The sequence below is a fragment of the Pseudochaenichthys georgianus genome, chromosome 1 (assembly GCF_902827115.2).
Source record: "Pseudochaenichthys georgianus chromosome 1, fPseGeo1.2, whole genome shotgun sequence".
Classification (NCBI taxonomy): Eukaryota; Metazoa; Chordata; class Actinopteri; order Perciformes; family Channichthyidae; genus Pseudochaenichthys; species Pseudochaenichthys georgianus.
The window spans coordinates 32,309,320-32,335,764 of NC_047503.1; the positions used below are offsets into that span (position 1 = coordinate 32,309,320).

Consider the following 26,445-nt stretch of genomic DNA (forward strand, 5'->3'; position numbering starts at 1 on the left):
TTCAATCTGGCTTTTAATGTGTGATTGTTTTTGTATTATTTGACTTTAACTATATATTTATTTGTTGTTCCTTCCTTTTCTTTTCCCTTCACTATATCTGTAAAGCGTCTTTGAGCACCTGTAAAAGCGCTAACAAATTAAATCTATTATTATTATTATAATTGGAGCATAATCCTTTTATGCATATATTTCAAACTTTCAAAAGACCGAGGCTACCACGGTGAAGTAACCAACTAAAAATAATATCAGGGTACAAGGTATTAAACTATTAAAATTTGAGGGTTACCAGAACTTAAGCGTAAAGGTTATTACAGGGACAGAGGCTAAAATAAAAAGAGAGCCCAGAGTCAGAGGAGTACCTTGTAAAGCCTTGAAGCCCTGCAGGGGCACTCTGGAGGAGCCGGTAACAAACTGCAGCAGCCGGGCCCTCCTCTCCTCGTCAAACGTCTCCACGGCTTTCCAGAACCACTTGACGATGTTGGTGTCGGTGGTGCAGTGCTTCAGACGGGTGTTGGACTTCCAGTCAGCGATGTCGATCTTTCCCAGGCCACACACAATCAGCTGAGGGGAGACAGACACACACATTTCAACTTGAGTTCATACGATACCAGAAAACTGTACCTGGAATATTTCTTGTATTTAAGAAGATGTAATAAATGATGGTGATCTTGTACCTCCAGTTCTTTCTCATCAAAGGATTTGAGCAGGTGTTGAGGGATAACCTCGTTGAAGCCTTTCTGCAGAGCCAGAAACTGAGCCTCGATGCCATGCAGGAAACGCCAGTTCACATACAACCTGCAGAAAACACCAGAGGAAGGAGACCGTTAGTTTATTTAACAATTGTGGGACTGCAAATACAGATTCACCACCATGACTCACAACTAATGACAATATGACAGATTGGACTGTCAAAGTGCAAAAACCGTGTTCATATGAAGCCTGTCAGCTGAAACTGAACTTGTTGCTGGCGAATTGTTGTCATTTTTTTAATTTGTTGCAACCCTCTCCTTACCTGACATACTCCTTCTTGGTGTCCTCCGTGACGTTCACACTCTTGCCGTTGGGTTTGAGCTCATGTTGGATGATTTCTCCGTAGGCATTGTGCTCCACACAGAAAGTGTGGTCCAGGACGCCGTTTATGTCATTGTCCCTGAAGAGGAGAGAGAGGGCAGGTTCATTTCTGAATCAGCTATCAGCAGGAATTATTTCTCGTTGCTCTGTTCTTTAGAATTAAGGCCAACAAAACTAAGAAATACAGCAGTCTTCTACACTCCTGCCCTGTGTTTCAGAGGAATTACTTTCGGCAACTGGTCGGTTATTGAGTTTTGATGATTGTCTTTGTTTGCTTAACAGGCACATTTGAAATAGGTGACATTAGATTAGGTAAGGATTTCTATTAAAAGAACATTGTGTGTGTGAAACTCATTGCATCCAAACATCTAGCAAGGGTGTTCAATTATATACATGGCATTAGCTTTACTGGCAGCAGGGGGCGCCACACTCATTAGAATGTATTAAATGACAGTACAGTCAGGTCTATGTCTTTCTGAAGTATATCATGTCCCTACAGGTCTGATGTATATATGTATGATTTTCTTTCCTGTACCAGCTGTAAGCAACCACTTTCTGAAGTAATTTTCTAATGTGAAAGCATCTGTAACAGCTAGGAAGCTACTCTCCTCCATAGCTTAGCATTGTTGTATTAGCATACAGTTAAAGAAGAGATCATTAAAATGAAGTTCTGTGTAACCTGCATTTATACCTGCTTTGACAAGTACATTTAATTAGCAAATCTTGTGAATACCAGTTTTATAATATACGTTTCCTATAATTTCGTGTTGCCAGGGAAATAATTTAGAGAATAAAAGAAGTCTTACAGGATCCAGACGAGGCTGTTGTGGAGGTCGGGGTCGACGGACTCCATGTCGTCCAGCGTGATGGGTTTCCCCAGCAGCTGTTTGTAGAAGGGCAGAGTGAAGCCTCCGTCGATGTAGTGGCCGTGGAACACCGCCATGCCCATGATGCGACCCACGAAGTGGAAGTACGACAGGTGCTCCTGCGCATCAGGCAGGGATATTAATATTAAGGCTTTCATTCATATCATATCAGCTTCTGTGTTATGTAGTATATGAAGATTCACATGAATCAGCTTCAGTTTTTTACCCAGGAGAGATTCGTTGCTGTCTTAGATTCGTTGCTGTCTTAGACGCTCAGAATAATCTGATTTGTTCACATATTGATCAAAATCCAAATACTAAAAGAAAGATCTAAAATTTTAAATTGTAGACACCTTTTTCAAATCCCATAAAATTAATGTTGTTTCAAATTTCTGCCCTTTGCTGATCATTTTTAAAAACCAATTGTTGTTTTTTTTTCTAGCTTACACATCCAAACAGTCTGTACCTATTCTCCATGGAAGAAATGTCTGGTTGATGTCTGCAAATTAAGATTAGCTTGATACACAAGTTATTATCAAATGTTAGATGCATGTTGAAAATTCGTACCGGGTTGACAGCAGAGTCCGGGTTGATCTGCAGAGTGTAGATGTCGTCTCTGGAGTACTGGAACAGGCCGTAGTACGGGTTCAGCATCTCGTGGGACAGCAGGTATAACCATTCCCTAAAACACAAAAGATTTAGAGTAACAGTGCAGATGAAATAAGCATAAAACAAATTTCCTGACATTTAAAACCATTGAAAATAAACATGTGCCTAAATACCTTGCTACCCCGCCATAGTCCAGTCCCTCCTCTCCTCTGAATTTGATCATCAGTCTTTTCCAGAGATCCTTCGGACGCATCTTCATCACCTGCCGGTACGACTCCTGCGATTCAAGACACACAGAACATTTAAAACGATGCACAAAACAAGGCAAGTTTATTTATATAGCACTTTTCTGTACGCTACAATTCAAAGTGCTTTACAAAACAAATTAAAAGACTTTTTAGGAATAAATACAGTAAAAACACATTATGTAATGGCATTTTACAACAGGCATTACAAAGCAAAGATAATAAAATAATAAAAATAAACACCACAGGTATACAATACATGTTTAAAAGGCATACTGTAGTTCGAATATGATCATCTCAATTAAAAGCAGCCAAAGAGATATGTTTTTAGTCTCGATTTAAAAATAGTAAGCGTTTCTGCGGACGTGCATGATTTGGGTAGTTTGTTCCAGAGTGTCAGGGCATAACAGCTAAATGCTGCCTCTCCATGTTTTGTTGTTACTCTCGGAACCGATAGCAGACCCGTCCCAGAAGACCTGAGGCACCTTGATGGCTCGTAATTATGTCGGAGTTCAACAATATACTTTGGTCCTAAACCATGTAATGATTTAAAAACTAGCTTGGTCACCAGCATATTTTATTATTGTTTATTGCTCTTAAAGAGAATACATTCATACCAGAGCATCCTGGCAATCCTGTCCTTGCATCTATTCATAGTAACCCTTCCCCAGTTAAACAAATAGTCAGTGTTTTCCTTTTTACATTACATAAGAGTCATCTCCGTGTCTGTCCTCTCACAGGGGTGACAGACAGAGACCCTGCCACAGTAAACAATCTGGCACTGCTGCACAGACTGGAAGATTACACTCAAACATTTCAGATACTCTAAACCACATGTGTCAAACTCAAGGCCTGGGGGCCAAATCAGGCCTTTGGTGGATTTAATTTCGGCCCGCAGGATAATTTCTAATTACCATTAGATCTGGCCCGCCGGTATATTGCACGCACACCTTCACTCAATCCTGAGGGTCTCCTCCGCTCAGAGCCTGACCCCAAATATTGATGAACTTGCACCCAAGATGAGATGCCAAGTATCTGGCTTGAACGAGCATCACAGAGCAGCACACTGATTTTAATGGATGTTTCCTTCTGCACTTTTGTTCTTGTGACAACAAGGCATGTTTGTTTTTTTTTAAGTTGTTGTTGGCCTGTGTAAAAATGTAATCATAAGAAATGACTCCGGAAAAGCTGCAGATAGAGCCATAAGAAATTAATGCAACTGATTATTTAATGTTTAATGTTGTTTTTATAGGCAATAATTTAAGCTTTGTTAGTTCCAGGTTTAATATGAGCAATAAGTTCATTTCAATACGTTTTGCAATAAACATTGAACCAGTCCGGCCCTCGACTAGTACCCATGTTTTAATTTTGGCCCACTGTGTATTTGAGTTTGACACGTCTGCTCTAAATGATAGTGATTAAACATGCATTGAATTGATTATGGAATGTGCACAGAAGAAAATATTTCCTTTGTGTTAATCGTTTGTCAACTTGTGGCACAGAACAAGTGTGGATAAGAAATCAGACTAGAATAATTGTAAGTGCATGCACACCGTGCCAGAGACTAACTGAAGCTCTGGTTCCTGCACGAGAAAACCTCCAGTGGATCTGCAGAGCTGCTTTTCACAGCTGTCACGTTGAAAGGCGATGAAGTCATATTTTTCATTGCTCAACTTGTAGTTATGAAGTTATGTCTGGCCACGAAGACTTGCCACTTCTGCCACTTCTGCCCTTAGCTCCTTCCTCCCCTCTCCTCCCCCATCTCTTTAGCTGCTGAAATCATCCAGAAAGAATGCCTTGCCTTGGTAGAACAAATGATTGGGAGAGCAGGAAAAAGAGAGACAGAGGAGGAGGAGAAAAGCAACAGAGAAAGAGTGTTTTTGTGGTGTTGTGAAGGCCTTTCTGTTCTGCTTTTCACTGGGAATAATAAAGCAGTTTGGAGCAGTGGTTCTGAGCTGCCCTGGGCCCTTTTCTGGTGCACGTCGTAAATTGGGTGAAAAAATGCTAGTAAAATGCAGAGATCTGGGTTTGTGAGGATTCAGTTTTAGTTTTCAGGGACTTTTGGGGTTTGCATGTCAGCATGTGATGCTTTTGTGAATGCCAGATGGGGAATTTTGTGCACACATGGTCAATGTACGTTATACAAATTCAAGGGAAATTCTGTGTTTGCATTCATGTATGTGTGCACATGTTTGCAGCTGTGCTCAGATGCCCTTCATCAGTGAGCCACATGTTTCCCTTTATGGGTTAAATCACACCAGGAATTTCAGGTTAGGGTGTCTCGTTTACAAGGTTCGAGGACTTTTTCAAGTCAAATCAAATCAATTTGATTTGATTTTGACATTTTGACTGAAGTGAAGCCTTTCAGACAAATACAGTGTTGGGATCATGGCGTTTTTTTATTTCTATAAACATGGAAATTGCAACGATTAGTTGACAAATGACAATTCAGTCATTATAAATATAAATATAACATTTCGATAATAGGTTAATTGTTAAAGTATTTTCTCCTGAAAAATATGGCAGAAAATACTGTTTTAGCCTCCCTAATATGTAGATTTCATGTTTTCCTGTGTTACAATATCTTAATAAACTGAATATATTTTGGTTTTTGATAAACAGAAGACATTGGAACACCTTGCCTTGATCTTTAGGATGGACATTTTTCAATATCTTTGGACAGTAATGCCAGAGAAATAGGTGATTCCACAATATGACAAATAATCATGACTTTCAGCTCAAATAAACATGAACAAAGGTAGTGTTTGTACATCGTGCAGCTTTCTAGGTAGCCTTCTGCTAACAGAAACACGTGCATTGTAAAATGTTGTTGTGTGTTCAGTTGAGTAATTCATTATTTCATCATTTTTACCTCAAATATCTCCTCACGGCAGACCTCGATGCGGCAGTGGCCGGCCTGTGGTTGTTGCGCAGAGAGCTCCTGCCGCAGGATTTTCAGCTTCTGCACCAGGTCTCTCTTGTATTTGGGCACCGTCAGGCACTCCGCCTCCTCAGGCAGCTGGGCGGGGGAGAGGGGCTGCGGCGGGACCCCGGGAACAACCTGCTCCTTCAACGGAGGCGTTTGACTGGAGGAATAATGTGAAGAGGATCCAAAGTCAGTCTGATTCACTAATTAACTTAAACAGCAGCATTAAACAATTTGTCCTGAGCAGCCTTTTCTTATTTGGACTTAGTGTATTACAGCTATCTACCATCACATTCCCATAAGTAGTTCTTATATTTGTTCTGGTGTACTGCTTTTAGGCAACAGATGTATAGAAGTAAAAAGAGGAATCCGTCCTGAAGGGAATTCCCCAACCCCTCCATCTCAAATATTCTCCAACCGCTGAACAAGGAAGTTTTCTAAGAAATTCCCTCTTCAGCCCTCACCCTCCTCACTCCCCTCAAAGAAAAGAGCTCTAAAGAAAGCCCTAAACCCTGAGTAAATCTGATCCAGACCTGAGGACAGGCCAGCCCTTTGACAGACGTTTGAAAAATATCACTAGCAGGAAAGACAGATGGAGGTAAACCCTGGCTAAGCGAAGAGAAAGAGATACACACAGAGGAAAATAAATATACAAAAGGAGAGAGGTGTAACTATAGCTGGACGAACCTCTATCACACATTTCTCTTTTCATCTAACTCTGTTCCTTTCGATACATCTTTACTTCCTGTCTAGAATAAAGAAGCTGACAGCCAAGTTTGATAAGGTATCCCTCCCCACCATCAACCACTACTTGAACTTCCAAGATACGACCACAGCCATTGTTAACATACATTTTTGCAACTCTACAGTCTTGTTTCTGTCGAGTAACACACGTTCTGAAGATGCCTTTCTTTTAGCTGCAAACAATTTCTGATAAATGTAGACTACAGCAACTGTTTTAAGTTCATGTTTCTCCTCTCTTGCTATTCAGAGCCTGTATATTTTAAAGCGATGAGTCGGCTTTAAAATACAATCTTGGCAAAGGTGAGCCATGGTCAGAGTTCTGGTGTCTCTGCCTCATTGTGGTCTTGGTGGTGGGACGCCTGGGTGGGCCTCCTAAAAACATTATCCATCTCTCCCTTCAACAGGACAGCAGCGGTCATTCTCCGGTGAGGAAACGCTGAGCCAGCAGAGGATTTCTTTAAATTATGCTACTGTCCTCTGCTGGGAGAGGAGGCTGCTGTTGGCCAAACACAAGACTGAGCTGGTGTATAAAAAGGAAGGAGAGACCTTCTGAGGTAGCAGCGTATAGCCACCCACTTATTCCGACACTTGTACATTTGGGTTCTCTGGTTCAGTGGGTTGAAAAAAAAAAAAAGCCTCATCTATTTGGGCTTTCCAAACTAAACGGGTGCAGTGTTTCACCAGTCTATCCCTGTATAATCAAGTCCGCTGCTATTTATTTTATTGGCAGGCGCTGGGGCTCCTAGCATGTCAAAGAAAGGGTAAGACTGCAGTCCTGAAAACCACTTTAGGAAGGAGGAGGGGAAGAAAAGATGGCCTTAAAACAAAATGGAATGAGTTGCCTTTGGCTCGGAGGCTGAAGAACCATATAATAAAGCGTAATTTAAGCGCACTTTTTTTTCTCCTTCCGAGGGGACGGTGTAATTAAAAATACGTTTCGACATAGTTCATCGTCTTTGGTTTCCAAACGGGGACGAGCTCTGCATATTTGATGGTAAATATAGAAAATACAAGGACGGCAAAGCTGAAAATCTGCCCGAGCCGAAAGAGAGGAATGGCTGTGACAGCTTGGGTAAAAAAACACCACTTGGGGAGAAATATAACTGTCAAATTCAATCCAAGAGCCAGAGGATTTCATTATTGTTATTCCAAGGTGGACGGAGCAGGAGGAAAAGGAGAAGTGAAGGAGTGTGCCAGAACTAAGTCACCTGCACCTGAACCTGCAGAGTCATGATAGTCCTCCATCCACAGACTGGGTGTGTGAGGTGAGGGAGTGCACGCACAAGAAAGCACGGCTGTGTGTGTGGAGAAAAACCTCTTTTTAATGTCAGCCAGCACAGGTGGGCTGTAATGAGTGTTGAGTAGGTGTAGTGGTGTTAAAGCTACACCAACTCTCCCACTCTGCCCCCCACCCAGCCTGGAGAATCAAAGGGCCCTTTATGAGTCTGAGCATCAGCTGGTGCTGCAGAACGTGGAGTCAAAGTGTGTGCACTGAATTATTTACTTGGATAATATGCGTGTGTTTTGCCAGTAATTGTGTGATCTTTAACATTCTTCCCACCTAGCAAAATACCACATCTGTACACTTGTGTTGGTTTAAAACGTACAGGAAGTACAGGAAACCAGAAGCAGACAGACTGTAGTGATGAGACTGCGTGCCGACAAAAGTATGTTGCATTTTACGACAGTCTCCAAGAATAACGAATGAAAGCTTTGCAAAATGTTACCATAACAGAAAACAATCTGTGCTTTCTGCATAATTTGACTTACTGTAGACAGCACGAGACCAAAAAGGTATTTGACACCCGAGTGTAGTACATTGTGCGTGCGAATACATAATAAATATAACTATATCCACCGACCTACCCACCTGTATCCCGCTCTATATCTATATACATGTGTGGGATGTATCGCTAACCCAGTCATTTGCATTTATTTATCTCTCAGTTAAATATAACTACACGCCCATAATATACCAAGTATATTATAGTATATAATCATCATTTCTTAAAACATCAATGCAAATGTTGATATAAATGTCATGAAGGTGTATAACTTGGTGGGGAAAATACCTGCTGATGCCCACTAATCCTAAATCCAACTTAAAATACCTTGAGCAAACACTGATGTAATGGTTCAGACATATACTAGGTGCTGGTGCGAGGGAAGAAGCTGAGCATGTGAGAGGCAGCGCGGCAGACCACAGTAATGCAGCTGTGGCTGACTGACAATTCAAGGCCTTCATTAGTCTGAAGTCGACGGCAAGCGGGCCGTCTGAGTCACACTAACACCAAGATGCATCCTGGAGGCTCCGTAGACTGAGGTGCAAACTGCAGACTCCCGATGTTGTAATGTCAAATTTGTTCCACGCAATCTGATCTTACAGACGAAACACAAACAGTTTCTACAGGCACTGCACACCGTTGGCTCTCACATGCAACCCCACTTTGTGTGTGCGTGTGTGTGTGTGTGCGTGCGTGCATGCTATATCTTTAAATCCAGTTGTTGATAAAAGACAGATGTCCTGACAGTGAGCCAGCAGACAGGCTGATAACTTTAACAGTTTTTGAAGCACAGAGGACGCTGGGGAGTGGGGGGCAAAAGTGTGCACTTGCTTACCTTCCAGAGTGTTGTACATTGCACAGTTATTGCTGTGACATGGTCTGTATAAAAACATGTCTTGATCTTGTTTTCATTAATCAGTGTGTATCACGGAAAGCTGCATTGGAAATTAAAGCTTGCTAATTTTGACCTTCAAGAAGCTCTCAAACTTTGTCTGGACTGCCTCAAATCTCTCCTAATAAGGAGTCGGACAAGCAGTTAATGATGCTGACTGGATAACATAGCTGAGCTTCAAATCACAACCAGAGGCTGTTCTGACACATATGGATACTATTTGACCAAATGACCAGATGTTGATTTCCCAAACATGTCTATTGTGCCAGCCGCTGTTATTGAAAGAGGTTTTGACTGAGAATTTGCACTAAAAAAGCAAAGGGGAAAATCTCCACATCACTCCATGTTCCTTTTGTTCTAATGACTCCTGCCTCACACACTGGCAGGCAGAAAGTACAGGGAGCTCCCCGACAGCCAAAATACACAGAGAACAAACCCAGAATTCAGTTCATCGTATCAGGGATTCAAACAACTCACAGGTTCCTTCCACACGAATATCACAGCCTTGGTAGTTGTCATTTTATCTAGACGTACTGCTAAAGTACCTTATCAATGTGTGATAATGTGAAAACTGTTGCTAAGCTAGCAGCCGATATGCTAACACGGGTTTTGTATTTTTTCAGGCCTTTCTGCCGTCTTTGCTGCAAGCAGTGGAGGCAGACTGCTGACCAACACACTGAAAGACCAACTGACAGCCCCTGACATTTGGTGTGTGTGTGTGTGTGTGTGTGTGTGTGTGTGTGTGTGTGTGTGTGTGTGTGTGTGTGTGTGTGTGTGTGTGTGTGTGTGTGTGTGTGTGTGTGTGTGTGTGTGTGTGTGTGTGTGTGTGTGTGTGTGTGAGAGTGTGTTTCAGACTTGAGTGACACCCACATGAAAGTCAACCCTGAGGAAGGTTGTACGACGTGTATAAAACACACATATTGGACATTTCCCTGTATCACAGTCAGCATTTTTCTCTTGTGATAATAACTGTGTGTGTGTGTGTGTGTGTGTGTGTGTGTGTGTGTGTGTGTGTGTGTGTGTGTGTGTGTGTGTGTGTGTGTGTGTGTGTGTGTGTGTGTGTGTGTGTGTGTGTGTGTGTGTGTGTGGGGGGGGGTTACCTGAGGTTAGTGTTTTGGCTTTCCATGGCCACACGGGAACCATTTGGACTTGGGCTGTACGGAGAAAAAAAACAAGAGAAGAGAAGGGAAAAATTCAGAGAAAGACAAAAAGGGAGAAAAGAGAATGAAAACAATGGGAATGACAGAGATGAGGATTGGAGCATTGAAAGCACCATGGGACAAGATCAAAAAGAGCAGTGAGACAGGAGAAAGAGAGCAAATAAACAAGTAAAAGGACACAAAGTAAAGGAATAAACGTAGATTAAAACAAGAAAAACAAATACAGAGGAAAATTAGGCCAAGATAGTTCCGTCATTGAGGAAGGCAGGAAGAGGAGGATGGAAAAAGAGCGTTGACAGAGACAGGCAGAACGGACATAAAGAGGACAAAAAAATAAGGAAAAAAGCAATATTTGATGTTCTTGGTCATTCAAATCTCAACTACAGCCAAGGTAATGTCCTTGAACATCCTGCCCTGTGGGCCTGAACACATCAGTGATTTATAGACTTACTTGAGTACTAGATGCAGGTTAGCAGAGAGTCGCGGGTCTGTGAACTGAGTTGTCCGGTTGTTGTGGTCGACAAAGTAGACGCGACCCGTGGCTGTGTTTCTTATCTCCCAGCCTGGAGGCAGCGGGCCCAGCTCCTCACAGTTCACATTGCTGAGATCCCTGAACAAATAAAACCAAAACCATCAGATTGGTAGTGTGAATCTGGCTAAAACAGGTTGACACTCCAACGTACCAAAAAAATAAATAAATAAGAAATTCCACGCACATGCAGACATCTTCATACATTAAGTGTGGCATAAGTGAGTGTTGAAAGGGATTACAATGTTCAATACAATGTTTTTAAGAATCAATACAATGGTTTTACCACAGCCTTCTATGGGGTTTTATATTTTTGTTGTTAGCTATGATGCAATTTGAGCTGCTTTTTTAAAGTTAATAGGTAAGTAGGAATAGTAAGTAGCGATCAGATTTGAACACAATTACACAAAAAACTGAACACCTTTTCAACTAATATTTAATAACCAAGACTAAATGTTAACCTTGCTATCGTTTGATGAATATGGGCTGCCGTTTACATTCACATGAACTAGTACGTAGACTTTTTCTTCACAGCAGATTCACATAACTCAATCAGATCGCTCGAACAGAGCTCTCAACAGAACAAAGAGCATCGTCAACATTAACAAAGCCAATGCTGAAAAAGCCCTTGCTCTAATTTCCCGATTCTTCTACGCTCCTGTACACTGACATTCCCGTCAGTAGGAAGCTAAGCCATGATCTGGGACAACGCAAAAGCCTCAGGGCAACTTGTGTTTTTGTCTATGTATGTATGTATGTATGTATGTATGTATGTATGTATGTATGTATGTATGTATGTATGTATGTATGTATGTGTGTGTGTGTGTGTGTGTGTGTGTGTGTGTGTGTGTGTGTGTGTGTGTGTGTACTTTGTCCTTGTGTGAAGTGAGGACACATCACTGAGGGACAGAGTACATGCCTCGCTGCACTCATCACAAAATACTGGGTCATTTTGAAAAGCTCTGTCCAAATGACCAAACCCAAAACTCAACGTGCTTCTCCGCTGAGCAGCAACATGGCCAGAAATGTAAAGCAATATCAGAGCCTGAAGTCTCTGGTGAATTAACGAGTGGACTATTGAGTCAGTGAAAGAGTTTGATTGAATGCAGAACAACTAGCTCAACAGCTGCCCAAAAGTGTTTCTTCCAAATCCACATCGGACTCAGAGGTCACTAGTTTGTCTGACCCGGACTTGATCCTGAAATATGACTATAAAGACTAACGTTTCTGGATACAGAAAGTTAAGTCCAGTTTGGTCGTGTCAGTTTGGGAATATATGTCAGGTTTTATATTAAGGATAATACATTACGGCTGTCAGCACTGCAGTGCATTTATCATGCGTTTAAAATGCACTTAACTGCCACTAGGGGTTTCTCATCAACACATAAAGACAGAGTTTAGTGGTGTTGTGAGGTCAAGTGAGATCATGGGATCTTGTATCACTGCCATTGCCATAATTGCAGTTAGCTTCTCCCTGTTAGCATATTGTTCATAGAGGTTTTTTTTACCAAAGGCTGAATTAGCCGTAGAAGTCTGCTCCCGATTATAACAAGTACAAATAAAATAGTTAAACAATTTCCCAAACGAACATTGGCAGGCTGCAAGCCATTGAAGTAACCTTGATTAAAATGTGGCTTGTTTGTAGGTTTTAAAATAGTTGGAGACATACAGGGACAAACCTGTTTGTAGACACTTTGATGAAGTGTGTTTTTGAAATGGTTTTACTCACATTTCATACGTCACATTAACTAAAAGAAAGATACATTGTATAACAAATAAAGACAATAACGAAGTGAAAACTATAAATCAAAAAGGAGTTACCTGGGCACCCGGGGGTCATGCCATGTGCTGACCCCAGTCTGCGTGTGGAGGAAGTAGACTTGACCCTGCTGAGTTGTTCTTTGCTCTAAAAAGGAGAAAGAGAGAAAATCATTTGGATCAAAATGGCAAAAACAACACTGATACATGAAACTGTTGTTCTGTAGTGCTGGTGGGTACAAGCATGGATAGTGAATTTGTGTATTTTGGAGAAAGGGAATCCTGTTTATAATTGAAGTGACAGGCAAACTGAAAGGACAACAGTTTTGTAAAGTGGGTGCCAAAGTAATAAATTAGTTCCTCTCCAAGTCTCCACTATCCCAAAAGAATGGGGGAAATAAAATATAAGGAAAACTTATCAAAGACTCGTGACTTTTTCCTTGTACATAGTTACTTGATGCATCCTTGTTTTCTCTTAAAGGTTGGTGTGTGTGTGCTCTGAAAGTAATCCCTTCCCATTAATCTACAAAACCAAAGGAAATGGAAAAGAAAACTCTGTACTTCTTTCCAAACCAACGAAAATGATATGCTGTAAACAACTGGGAGAACCGAGGACAAAAAAAAAAAAATGAGAATGGTTCCTCATCGGCCCGTTAGAGCTGTGGTTCCCTCCAGCTCACGGATGAATGGAGTGTGAGTGTGAGTGTGAGTGTGTGTGCTGCACAGGCTCAGTGTTCTGACGCTCATGTGTGTGTATATGCACCCGCTAATCCATCAGTACCCCACACCCCAACTTCCTACTGGCACAACTCATTTCCTACCCACCTCTCCCTCTCTTTTTCCACACACTCACTCACTCACTCACTCACTCACTCACTCACTCACTCACTCACTCACTCACTCACTCACTCACCACACCACACCCAGCCACTGGTTCAGGGGGTTCAGAGGAGAAAGAAAGCTCACTAGCCGTTGGGCATCAGTGACTCACTTTGTCCGACCTTGGTCAGCGTCAGTGGCCACAGCAGGACATTTCAAAGGGGGCAAAGGTCCAATTGTGCCATTCTAAAAAATCAAGGGCATGCAGCACCACACTTAAAATAATTATTTATTTTACAGACTCTGCGGGTATTGTGGGGTTCAAACTGGCTGAAAAGTACACTTAACTGAAAATAAGAAAATTCCAATGATGGAAAATATACTTATGTAGCTCCTGCATTATTTTCCAAACGTGTTTAAAGAAAGGCCAGAGCTCAAAACTGAGCCTTGGTTATGCCGCTTTCAAATCAGTCTGTAAGCCAAGTATTTAAACTCTGGGAAGTGTTTGAAAACAGGAGGAGAGAGGAAAGAAAGGTGGAGTAGAGGAGAGGAATATTATCACACATCAGGTGTCGACCGTGGTTGTCATGATGTGGTGCTGTGGGTCAGCAGAGAAAGTGTGTGAGAGCCAAAGGAAAGAGCCAGGAGACGGACGGATAGAAAATAAGTATTTTAACTTTACTCTCATCATCAAAAGGAAAACAAGTGTGTGTGTGTGTGTGTGTGTGTGTGTGTGTGTGTGTGTGTGTGTGTGTGTGTGTGTGTGTGTGTGTGTGTGTGTGGTGTGTGTGTGTGTGTGTGTGTGTGTGTGTGTGTGTGTGTGTGTGTGTGTGTGTGTGTGTGTGTGTGTGTGTGTGTGTGTGTGTGTGTGTGTGTGTGTGTGTGTGTGTGTGTGTGTGTGTGTGTGTGTGTGTGTGTGTGTGTGTGTGTGTGTGTGTGTGTGTGTGTGTGTGTGTGAGAGATGCTCTGTCTCTCACCATAACCCTCAGGCAGGTCAGGGGGTGTATGCAGGTGTGTTCGACTCATGTAGTTGCGATGCCGCTGAGATCGAACCCGTCTCTCCTGGACCCGCTGTACGCCCTGCGGCACGCTCGCCTCGGCCCCGTTAACAGGCGTCATCACCGGCGTGTTCTCGTCCACCACACAGCTCAGAGGACGCCCTGAGGGGCTGGAGTACTCCGACGCTGGCCTGGGAAAGAGCGGAGAGTGGTTCATGTAAATGGAGTTTAGTCTATTTTCAAAGAAATGTTCCTGATCTATATTAATACAACATACATTTTGTAACAAATCGGGGAAAACATGAACTCAATGTACTACATAAAACAGAACAAATCTATTGAGAAGCAGAATTGAACGTTTTATTTTTGATTCCTTAGATGCAGTGTGACTATGGGCCATGTTTTCCTCTCCTTGCGGGAAGCTGGGTGTGTAGGGTGAAAGAAGTGTGTTTCTCTGTTAAAGGTGTGCTATGGGTTAAGTCAAAGGTGCAGCCAGTTTATCTGCACTTGTGATGTCTAGACATACACACTGGTGTAGGGTAATTATTGTGGAACAGCTGTGTCATCAGTCCTCAAAAATAAAAATGTATTTCATGGTTATGCTTAAGATTAAAGTGATTTGAAGGATTGCATAAAAGCAAACAGAAAGTCCTCCAAAGACTACAGTAGAATCTTTAGTGTGTTTAGGAGACATAGACAGGCCGACACCTAATGCATCCGTGTGTGTGCAAGTGTCGGTGCATGCGTGTGCGTGCGTGCGTGTGTGTGACCATTGTCTGGCTGTCCAGAGTTACTGACGCCTTGGCTATCTAAAACCTTGGACCCTTGTCCGTCAACCCACAGCCCACCCACTCCCCCTTCCACACACTCTTCCTTCCTCCTATTTCCTTTTTCTCCCCCTCCACTAGTAGCCTACCTCTCCCTCCAAGTAACCCTGCTTCTTTACTTTAGAGGTGTTTTCACTCTTTTCTGCCCAGTCTTCGAGACATTTCCACCCACATGCACCTTAAACTGATTATTCTTTCTAAACTCTGGAACAGATTACATTTGTCGTCAGTCAGGACCAGTGACGGGTGACGGTGTGGGGGGGATGGCGTTATTTGTTTGCTTACTCCCCTAACGGCTCCACTGATATGGGCCAAGTAGGAAGGCGACAGTTGTTCCAGCAGGAACAGGGGCCAAGTAAAACCTAGCTGCCCGACTGGCTGGCTAGTATACTTGGAGAGGTGTGTGTGTGCGTGTGCGTGCGTGCGTGCAGTGGGGTGGGATGCTAAGGAAATTCACTCATTACGACAGACTGTTATTGTTGTGTTGGGAGTTGGGCTTAGTGAACGTTTCTTTCCTTCTAGAAGGGGAAGTTGGGAAAAGTACAACCACTTACAGAGACCCCTGATGCTTTGTTATTAAAAGTTCAAGTGTGTAGTATTTAAAGCCCTCGATGAAGAAGTGTGTAGTTGTACCTGGTCGGTCTCTCCCACTGCGTGGTACGTGTGATGTGGTTCAGGTACTGTATCCTCCCAGACGCCGTCCTCCTTTCTTCCCAACTGTTTCATGACATATTAAGACAAAGGGTTAGAAAAGACAATCAAAAAAACTAAAACTGTTGCTGAATCTGATTATATAATGTTTAGAAAAGGGGGCTTAACAGCAAACATAAGTAATAAAGACATTTCTCTTTACACACAAGACAAAAGCTTCACAGGGAGGATAGTAATATTGTTCACACACTGTTCAGTGTGAATGAATTGCATACCAATACTGATTTAGTATGTAAATGTATCCTTTTAAATGCACACAAAATCGCAGAAAAACTCTCCCCCTGCCCCAACACAATCCTCTCAACTATAGATTACTTCACTAAAGAAATGCTTCTAAAAGAGTTAAATCCAGATAGCTCCCAGGAAAATGAAAGACTTTGAGAATGAGCAAGCTAGTACTGTGTGCACAAATAGGATAAGTCATTTGAAAGGAAAAGCTATGATGATACTAACCCATCAGGCAGGTCGTTGTCGAACAAGCGGCTGCAGTCCACTACCGGCCCTCCTGTCCCGATGCGATCTCTGGACTGAAGACTTACTGCACAGTTCACCAAGACAAGGAAGACTGCAGATCAATCAGATGTTCTTACCCATAGAATTTCGCTCAAATAATAACATCATATTGTAATCATCTTTTAAATAGACATTAGTGTCTCTCCGAAGCTTTAGCAGGAGCCGTGTTAAAGCTTGTGCCATTGGTTCTTAATACCAAATCACAGCATGAATTGTAATGATGTTCCTTGGTATTAGTGTCTTAATGTGGAATTTCTGAGGGATTTTGTAGTATTATTTTCAATTGCAGCACATTTGTGTAACATATGATATCAAGCCCAAACATTTATGCAATTTATGAAACATAGTAGGTCATGGGAATGGTCATTATATGCATCCACAAAAAGGTTTCAAGCCTTTATGCACGCTAGAATTTAAAATATGAATCGGCAACTAATCAAAACCCAATGTTTGTTCCAGATTTTTGACTAGAAAAACTTGACAGTGATGATTATTGTCTCTTACAGATGATCCATGTATTGTATTTGGCCTTAACTGTTGACCTCGATTTCAAATACTGAAAATTAATAGATTGAAAAATGATACCTAATTGAGGATGAATTAGCTGTTGGCAAAATAAATGAGCACTTACATTTTTTGAAACCTAGTCAAATGTAAGGGAGTAGTCCCATTGATGTCTTCCAGCTGTTCATTTAATCAGTGTTTTAAACAGTAAATATGCAGTGGACAAAAGCTCTGGGACTGGACTAAGCATGTCCACGTTTATATATAGTATTGGCACACTGGATGTAGACTAGAGCATCTGGAACATGTAACACACTGACTGACTATGCATAGTTATATCTTTCACTTAACTTCCTTTTCCATAAGAATGATAATGTTTTAAACGTGTTTGGAATTCTTACCAACTATTTGACCTCTCACAGTATCATTGTCATTGGGGCCCAGCTTATTCAGGTCCAGTCTCTGATCTGCAGGGAAAAAACAAACAAGAAATTGAACTATCATCTAAACATCTGCTCACATTTACAGCCGTGATCAAATCCAGGTATTAAGCCGATGAGTAACTTGATGAACGTAATGCCAAATAAAAGGCGTTCAGACTAAAAAAATAGAACCGCAGGGTGTTGCGTTTGTGTGGGCGTGTTGCCTCAGTGCGACGATGAAACACTATCCAGGAAGGACGGATGAGTAATAAATCCATGACTTTGAAGGCTTATAAGATGACAGAAACGGCACAGTTAATTTAAAATACTATGACGGAGGATGTTACAACCATGGAAAGTTATCAAAAATGCATTCTTATCATCTGTTGCAGGAGATAAAACATCAAATATAATGATATACATCCAAACACATATCAGCCAATAATTTTACAGTGATAACGGCTCTGATTTCGGCACGAGGCAAATGGGACATACTGAAGCAGCCAGCCAAAACTAAAAAATGTTTAACAAAGCAACAATGTTCTGTGCAGGGAAAAACATTTGGAGACACAAAATATCACAGATCTTGGATGCAAAATGTGTAAGCGGTCTTGTTATTTTTGGATAAGCAAGGACTCATTGTCTGAAGTGGCAAATGATAGCACTGCAAGACACAGACAGCAAAAACACAAACCAGGACGACTCTGAACAAGATCCAGACACAGATATACTCCGCAATCTCTGCTGCCTCTGTCACATAGGGAAACTTCGGCATGACCAGCTGAGCCGTACAGGAGTGATATCAATTGATGTGTGTGTATCTGTGTGTGTATGTGTGTGTCGAGATCGCACAGGGTGTGAGTCATGCAGGGGCTTTGGCTTTCTAAAATATGAAAAAGTAAAGCATAGTCAGACATTACACTGTGTGTGTAGGAAGGAAGAGAAATATGCACCGCAAGAGGAAGACAGAGAGAGAAAGAGAAAAAGAATCTGCGGGAGAAAGGGAGACGCCCCAGTTATCCATGCATTAATACTATAATCAGAGACATACTAGACATGTATTGTAATTGCTTGGTCTACATAATGTCATGCATACACAGACATGTCCTTGGTTTTCCTGTATGTATAGACTCTGCAGATCTAAACAACACTATAGCTGGTTTCCAGAAGAGAGAGAGAGTGTGTGTGTGTGTGTGTGTGTGTGTGTGTGTGTGTGTGTGTGTGTGTGTGTGTGTGTGTGTGTGTGTGTGTGTGTGTGTGTGTGTGTGTGTGTGTGTGTGGTGTGTGTGTGTGTGTGTGTGTGTGTGTGTGTGTGTGTGAGAGATACGTGTCTAGACTAAACAAGGATGGTCTACGCCTTACATGGCTGGAAGAGTAAGCAGAATTTCCTCTTAAATAAGAGAAGGGGGAAACACAGAGACAGAAGATGTACAGACCTTTAACCACAAGGCCTCACTGCACCGGAGCCACATTTTGCTTCAATGAACATAAATCAGTTTTAATATGTGGATGTAGAGTGTGTTTTAGTATGTAGTCATTTAGTTTATATCTCTGCGTTTGTATGCATATGTAAACAAGTCTTTATAAGCATCATAATCATAAATCCAGCAAATATATTCAAAGATTCAAGGACTGTTTACTGTCATTCTGCAAAACATGTGTGACAAGGTAAAGCAGTTTTAGTTCCTCCTGCCACACAAGAAAACAAGACAAAACAAAAACAGTAATGAATTCCTAAAGAGCAGTTTTAATATTTGCATCAGGAGGAATGTAAACAGAAGCAACAGAAACCTCAGTTAGTTATCAGGGCCAATAATAAGACTGTTATCTTAACAATACAAATTGAACCTCAGGGAATTATTGTTCATCAGTTAGCTGTAACATCCACTACAAATAAGTGTGTGTGTGTGTGTGTGTGTGTGTGTGTGTGTGTGTGTGTGTGTGTGTGTGTGTGTGTGTGTGTGTGTGTGTGTGTGTGTGTGTGTGTGTGTGTGTGTGTGTGTGTGTGTGTGTGTGTGTAGAAGTGGGACAGAGGACTTACGGCCCGTCTACACTACAGGCATCGAAAAATGCTTTCAACGCTTCGCCCATTCACTTGAATGGGGTGACGTAGAAGATTTTGAATCTTCGCCGAACTGCATTGTGGGGAGCGGAGCATGGCTTTGCAAGCATCGTGAGCATCAAAAGTTGAGCAATGTTCAACTTTTGATGCTCCCGATGCTGGCATCAGCCAATCAAATCCCGTTTATGCAAATCTCGCCAGTACAAGCGCTAGCCAATCAAACCGCGTGCAAGCTGGGAGAGCCAGACCGCAGTTCATTTCCTCATATTCCAAACGAGAAATTACGGTAACAAATCACCCGGTTCTTTCCGACCAGAACTATTTACCGGGATACAAACCGGAGGAACCAGGCATGGAGGGAGGTGGCAGAGACAGTGGGTGAAACTGGTAGGTTTTCGCCTGTTTGGGGAGTTTATATGCAGTTTACTTCATTTTAACATTGCTATTGCTTTGTATGTCGGGGGCGGGAGATTCATGTGATTGGTTGTTGGTCGCATTGCTCGCAAAAAATCGCCAAGATTCAGACACGCCCAGCTTCAAGATTTTTTGATGCCTGTAGTGTAGACGGGCCGTAAGCCTTTGTGTCTGCGATGCTACAGGATGTAGAGTTCAGTTAAAAGCCAGACAGACTTCTGGTAATCGAGACCACTATGACAAATCTACATTTAGAATGCAACAAAGTAAGTGTGTGTGTAAGTGTGTGTGTGTGTGTGTGTGCGTGCGTGCGTGCGTGCGTGTGTGTGCGTGCGTGCGTGTAGGACTTCTAGGAATCAATACAACAATTCCAGTAATGTTTGTCTGTGTACATCTTGTTCAGACCACAGACTGGGCACAGTTCATGTGTCTACGGCTACAAGACAAGGACAAGGGATATTGTGAGCTCTGGTGTCTTGTCAAAGATTATGATTTGTCTCCCTGTCCACTTCCTGTGGCTACAAGAAAGTATAATTTCTGCCATGTTGGCTGTACAGTAAGTGGCTGGTCTGGAGCCTAACTGGAGCCTCTCCTGTCTGTTTCTGGAAGCTGTGGCTAAATGTAAGGGCAGGTTTTTGGCCCTCAGTGGGGTTAAAGTATGGCATGTCAAGGTCCCTCGTGTTCTTTAGTGGCTAGAAGAATGAACTGTATATGTCAAGAATTTCGATTTTAAACAAGTAAAGGTTCCTGGGACATATTTGGTAATATAATGAGAAGTATGTAGTTTTTTGGAGTTGGCATAATGGTCGCATTTAGGTCAACTAATCAGTTTGGTTCTAACAAAGAAGGTAATTATATTCAGACAGACAACTTCTGGTGTGTCCGTAGTGCGTTACTGTGTAGAATGAATGGATGGAAATAAGGAAAAGGCAGAATTTATACCAAAAAAAAGGGGGAAAATGTACTTCAGAGTGGCGGTTCTGTTACATGTCTGAACTTTTAGTTTGAGACAGGAAGATGGATTGAAGGAAAGGAGGAGAATGTGTGGAAGGAATGTTAATTTGACAGTTTGTACTACAGTTAAGTGTGTATGTGTCAGTATCAACAGACTGGTACTGCCAACAAGCCAGACAGGGCTAACAAGCATGCGGCCATGTGGACTGCAGAGAGTAAATAAGAGTATAAATAATTTGGAAATCAAAGAGCTGCAGTCTGTGAGGCCAGGCAGATGTTGTGTGTTATCCACATTAAACCGGGTCACACAGGATTATCAAAGTGATCCCCAAACAGCACCTTTCCTCCTCTTTCTGCACCTTTGGCAAAACAGTGCCAATAAGTATATGAGCAGGACGAGGTTTCCAAGAATAAAAGCTATATACGTTTCCTTGGCAGATAGAGGCATTGCTGTAAAAATGAATGGTTGCTATTGATTTAGGTTGAGGTGCCTCATGTCTACAGCATTTCTGTTATGTGTAGCCTAAAGGAGCTGTTGATGTATTGTGCCTATAAATCTCATGGCAATTAATGTTTGGCACAAGAACAGCTGCAGACTGCAAGCTGGGGTTGGGATATGAGCACTGTTAAAGAGGTACATGTAGCAGCAGGCTGGCTAACAATCAAACTTTTGCAGCCATTTAAAAACAAAAAGGCACAGAAAAAGTCAAGTTGTGTGTGTTATTGGAGACACCAGGTCTGGTCCATACCATGTGTCTTACTGATCATGCATGGAACATCTTTGTGCCAACATGTGTGATAAGATGTGAACATGGAGCTCCCAAAACTGGATAGTTATTCATTAGATGTAGCCTGTGGATCCTCCCCATTAACCTTCACTTACAAGCTAAGCCGGAGGGTAAAGGCCACGGCGAGCATGCAGAGGGAGCATGAAGAGAGCAGACAACAGCACACACAAACAGGTACTTACAGCCAGTGTCTTTGAGTCTGTTGATGGCGTTGGACAGGAGGCGGACACAGCCGAGGAAACCTGCACCCTGCTTTTTGTGGATCTTCTTGTGATTCCATACGCTGATGGTGATTGAGTCTGCCTTTCCAATGTATCTGAGAGGGGAAGAGAAAGACAAATTGTCAAAAAGACAATCCTGACAACATGAGTAGGATTTCCAAAGGTCCATTGAGCCATGGTGCATGCTTGAGTGCAGTAGCAGGGGGGCTTAATGCAGGATGGAAACTCAATTAAATCATAACCTATGACACTCAAGAAATGTTGCAAAGCATTAACAAATACATATAACTAATACTGCAGAGAAAAAAAAAGTGAATCTTACATGTTGCATCTCTTCCAACCATTTCTTGGTAAGAATAATGCACACCATGTTTGCGGTGCAGACTGTCAGACTGTAATGAGGCTGATTAGCTGATTTAAAGAACCATGTGTGTGCATGCGTATGTGTACGTGCATATTGGGCTAAGATCAGTCTAGTCGTGGTTGGAGAACAGAGGAAGTCCCCAAGATGTGCTTCACCACTGACTGAGAGCCAGACAGCTACAACAGTAAACACACAGTTCAACTTTCAAATGCACAATCACACACACACATAATTGCAGCCTCAAAACCACCACTGATGCAAAGCTTTATATTACGCTGTGTATCACCAGCGAGCTGTGGGGTTTCCCCACTAAACACATCAAAATGTATATATATTTGACAGCAAGTCAAATCATAGAAGTTGGGAAATTGTTGCAGTGAGATTAAATTACAGCGTGTGTGGGTTGTGGACCTTTATGTGTCCAGCGATTCAGTCTCTAGTCACTATCTCACACTGTGATCAGGATGCAGTAGTAGAGGTTAGCTTAGCTTGGCATGTTCACTGTTTCTCACTCAACAGATGCTGATGTGTCTAGGCATGTGCTTGTTGTTGCATATGTTGATTATGATCCCATGTTCAAGCCATTTAACATTATTAGATGACAAGCGGGTGAAATAAAAAAATGTCTGCCAACATACTTTCAATCGTCTTCTCCAATAGGCTTATTTGCCAAAAAGTGGATACTGACTTACGGATTAAAAAGAATATTCCACTAGTAAGGACAACTCAAACATGTTCTGAGCAATCAAACAAAACATCTGAATGGAGTTACTTTGAATTAATTGGTTTTTCTGATAAAAGCTGTTCTGCTCACTTCGACAAGACCCATTTTTTAAAGATCATTCTTGATTAAGAGATATTTCCAAACTCTTCCAAAATATTACAGATATGTTGCAATTTGGTGCTCAGCAGTGTGAGCTCTTCAATCTCTTCTGAAAGCAGAACACAGTATTCAAAATGAAATGTCATGCTTTTCCCTTCACACAATGTGGTTGCAAGATTAACAGGTCACTGTGAGGAAAATATGTGTTGTGCAAAGCACCTTGGAGAAAAAAAAAAAACAGCTGACGAGACAATGACTGTCTTTCTGAGATAAGAGAAACAGATGGAACAAAATATTATTTCCTCACTGTACCAAAAACAGTGTTGGGAAACATTTTCCACCGAAATAACATTGCAGGTGCTAAGGTTATTGTTACAACACTGCTATGAAAAAGCACATTTATACGTATGGGGGTGGGCTGACGAGAGAGTGAACTGTCAGCGCTGAATCATAAATGGACCTGAAAACAGATGGAAGTACGGCATCTACGTTATACAATATAACTCCAGACTGAACTGACCGACTCCCCGTCTTCTGTAGGTAGTTGTTGTTACTGAAGGCCACAGTATACTCTGTGTGTGAAGTTTGTGCGAATATTTTAAACATAATGAATTGGCTGTTCCATCAACACAAAGCTAGCAAACGATACATTGGGATATACTGCAATTCATTTTTTAAGTTGGATTCTGTTTGTCGGGGAACAGAGCAGCACTTTTTTTTTTATTTGAAAGATAGTCACAGATGGTCCTGTAACGTGGTGCAGCATTGGATACAATTTAAGTTTTTTAATAGACAATGTTTTATTAGGATGATGCAATTGAATAAGTGTTTTCTGTGAAAGAAAACATATTTGTGTATATACTATTAAGTAAACTTCCTAAGAATTAAAAAAAAATTGCAGTTATGATTTTAGACTGGGGTTGCATTCCGATAATTAAAAAATCAGCTCCTAAGTTCTAACCCTATCTCATATTCCTTGACCTCTGAGTGAAACGTCACGGGGTTAAGGGATAGTGGATAGGAGAATTCAAAAGGACTTGGGAGAAGAGACTGCGGTACTGCACTTTCACTATCCGACGTGTTTATGATGCGCCAGCGGACGTCATGAATGTGCGTCTGCTGCTGTGGGGAAACTATGGAAACTACAGTTTTCTATACAGCGGACTACAACATGGATGTATAATAAGAACGAGGGACTACTGTAAACTCATCTAGAGACTCTGCACCGTGCTCTGATGCTGCTGCTTTGCTTTATGAACGTGGACAACAGAGAAACATATTCTTCATGACCAAAGTTGGAATTTAAATAAAAAAGGAAAGTGAAGCGTATGCTCGTCACCCTCTCCCTCCGGTCCACATTAATACAAATGATCCCAATACGTATGATTGTATGAATTATGAAAATATCTTAAAATCAATACAAATGTATTTATTATAAACGTTAGTCCTTAACATCTATCACTGTGTATATCACCATTCAAACATCTTTTAAAAGTTGAACAAACCCCACACAGCTCAGTAAAGACTGAAATGTTGACTTTATTTGATCATTTCAGTAAAAACTAACATTCATATTTCTCTTTTTGATTATAATACTGATGAACGTTCAGAACAAAGCACTTTGGCAACTTACCACCTATGTTTTAAAATGCTTAATAAGCACCGTAACTTTCATGATATAATTTCTCGGTCATAATCGGTTGTTTCCGTGAACGGCCGACTGTTGAGTGACGGCAAATGCTGCGGCTGCAATGCATTGTGGGGCAGCATTTTCTCCTCTCCTTTCGTCAAGGGAGGTCCAGTGGTTCCTAAGCTAAAGGAGGTTATAAAGGAAGTTTGAAACCTCCTTTCCTTTCATTTAGAGAATTGGAACGGCACTTAACATGGCTGCCACTGACGTACTTCTGGGTCATTTCACTTGGTTAGGAAGGTTCCTAAGCTAAATTGACTATTGGAACGCAACCTTGGTTTGAGTATTTAACAAAGTTTTAAATGTGTTGGCAAGTGATGAAATAATGTCACAACATGAGAACAAAAATATTATGCCAGGATGCCTATAGCAATAAAAAGATTTCCAAGTTTAAAAAAGGGCCCAGCAGGATAAATATAGCCCTGAATGTTATGTCAAATTGTATAAGAGTTTTTAAAGTAGTTCCAGATGATGTAATGACACTTAAAAGGTGGGGTAGGTAATTTTGGAGAAACCAGCTCGAGTGCGCTAGAATTTGAAAATACACAGCCGGAGAAAATCTGCCACTTCCTTACAGAGCCCCTCCTCCAACACACACGAACGCGCACATGACCAATGAGGGCACAAGATAAGTTTGTGCACAGATGGAAGGCTGACAGGCAGGTAGGCCATCCAGTTACTTTAGCCGGGCCGGCTAAAATGATTGGCCGTGCTTTTTACAGTACTACGGCTTCCACAGATGACTTTTTTTTTAATGGATTTTTCGTCAAAGCACTTAAGATATTCATTGCTATCGGGATGTTAAGAGCATTCCATGGAATATAACAAAAAGTGTATCTTGAGCCGGTTTCTCAAACTTACCTACCCCACCTTTAATTCGAAATTAATTTAAAATGTACAAATTAGCTAAGCTGTTAATTACACCTTATTGTATTCCTCATGTGAATAAAGCTCAGGGTTCACACAGAACAGTATTTGCAGGCACATCCTTTTTCTGTTCATTGTGCTAAATTAAAAGAAGAAAAAACTCCCAGATGATTAACTAACAAACTCTGATGTTCAGGCAAGTATGCAAAACTATTACAAACAATCCCTCTATATCCCGCTCCCCACACACTTCATTAGGTGGTTACAGCAACAACAAAAATAAAGATTAGCACTCTTAATTCCACAGACAACAGCCGAGGAGGGGGAAATATTCTTGGGTCAAATACAGATTAGCTTTCCAGGACATAGTAAATCCAGAGCTGCAAGACTTCCCAAACGTCTTCCTGCCAGGGAACTTATTGGATATATTTCATATTAATGTTGGACAGACTTCAGCTGTTAAAATCAATAAAGACAAAAATAAATCTGTGTGGAGATTCAACAGCTCTGGCTCGTCCCTATCGAATACCTTGATCTGATTCATGTAAGTTGAGTCTTTGCCAAAGCATTCTTCCTCTGTTCCCTTGTTCCTGCTGTTCTGTGAACCGACCACCCCATTTCACCTCACTTCTTCCACTTATGGACATATGTATGCTTACAAAGACCTTTCCTGCCTTTCATAACAGAAAATCGTGAATATGTAAAACATATTACGACTCATAAAGTACAATAACTCATGGTTGAAATGTATGTGTGCCTGGAAGAAATGCATGTTGAAGGTAGCTGAACCTTTGCTCGCAGTCTAAAACTAAAAAAGGCAAAGCATTTGTATACAACCAAAATATTTCTGCTCCTGTTTCCAAGCATGGAGCACACAACTTGGT

The 26,445-nt window shown here is 41.5% G+C and overlaps 1 protein-coding gene across 5 annotated transcripts in view; it reads right to left on the bottom strand.

Moving 5' to 3' along the window:
* LOC117447143 (E3 ubiquitin-protein ligase SMURF2) overlaps window positions 1-26,445 on the bottom strand; it is a 74,666-nt gene that overhangs the window by 3,568 nt on the left and 44,653 nt on the right. For 3 of the 5 annotated variants that reach the window (XM_034083798.2, XM_034083788.1, XM_071203215.1), the window contains 15 exons: window positions 21,779-21,912; window positions 17,358-17,423; window positions 16,393-16,504; window positions 15,862-15,945; window positions 14,381-14,592; window positions 12,648-12,732; window positions 10,749-10,907; window positions 10,238-10,291; window positions 5,664-5,877; window positions 2,720-2,823; window positions 2,505-2,619; window positions 1,878-2,056; window positions 1,013-1,150; window positions 675-795; window positions 360-561 (listed from right to left, as the gene is read on the bottom strand). In XM_034083798.2, coding sequence (XP_033939689.1) covers window positions 360-561; window positions 675-795; window positions 1,013-1,150; window positions 1,878-2,056; window positions 2,505-2,619; window positions 2,720-2,823; window positions 5,664-5,877; window positions 10,238-10,291; window positions 10,749-10,907; window positions 12,648-12,732; window positions 14,381-14,592; window positions 15,862-15,945; window positions 16,393-16,504; window positions 17,358-17,423; window positions 21,779-21,912 — 1,979 coding nt within the window. The remainder of the gene's footprint in view (window positions 1-359; window positions 562-674; window positions 796-1,012; window positions 1,151-1,877; window positions 2,057-2,504; window positions 2,620-2,719; window positions 2,824-5,663; window positions 5,878-10,237; window positions 10,292-10,748; window positions 10,908-12,647; window positions 12,733-14,380; window positions 14,593-15,861; window positions 15,946-16,392; window positions 16,505-17,357; window positions 17,424-21,778; window positions 21,913-26,445) is intronic. The other 2 variants (XM_034083806.2, XM_071203220.1) reach the window with 1 other exon arrangement.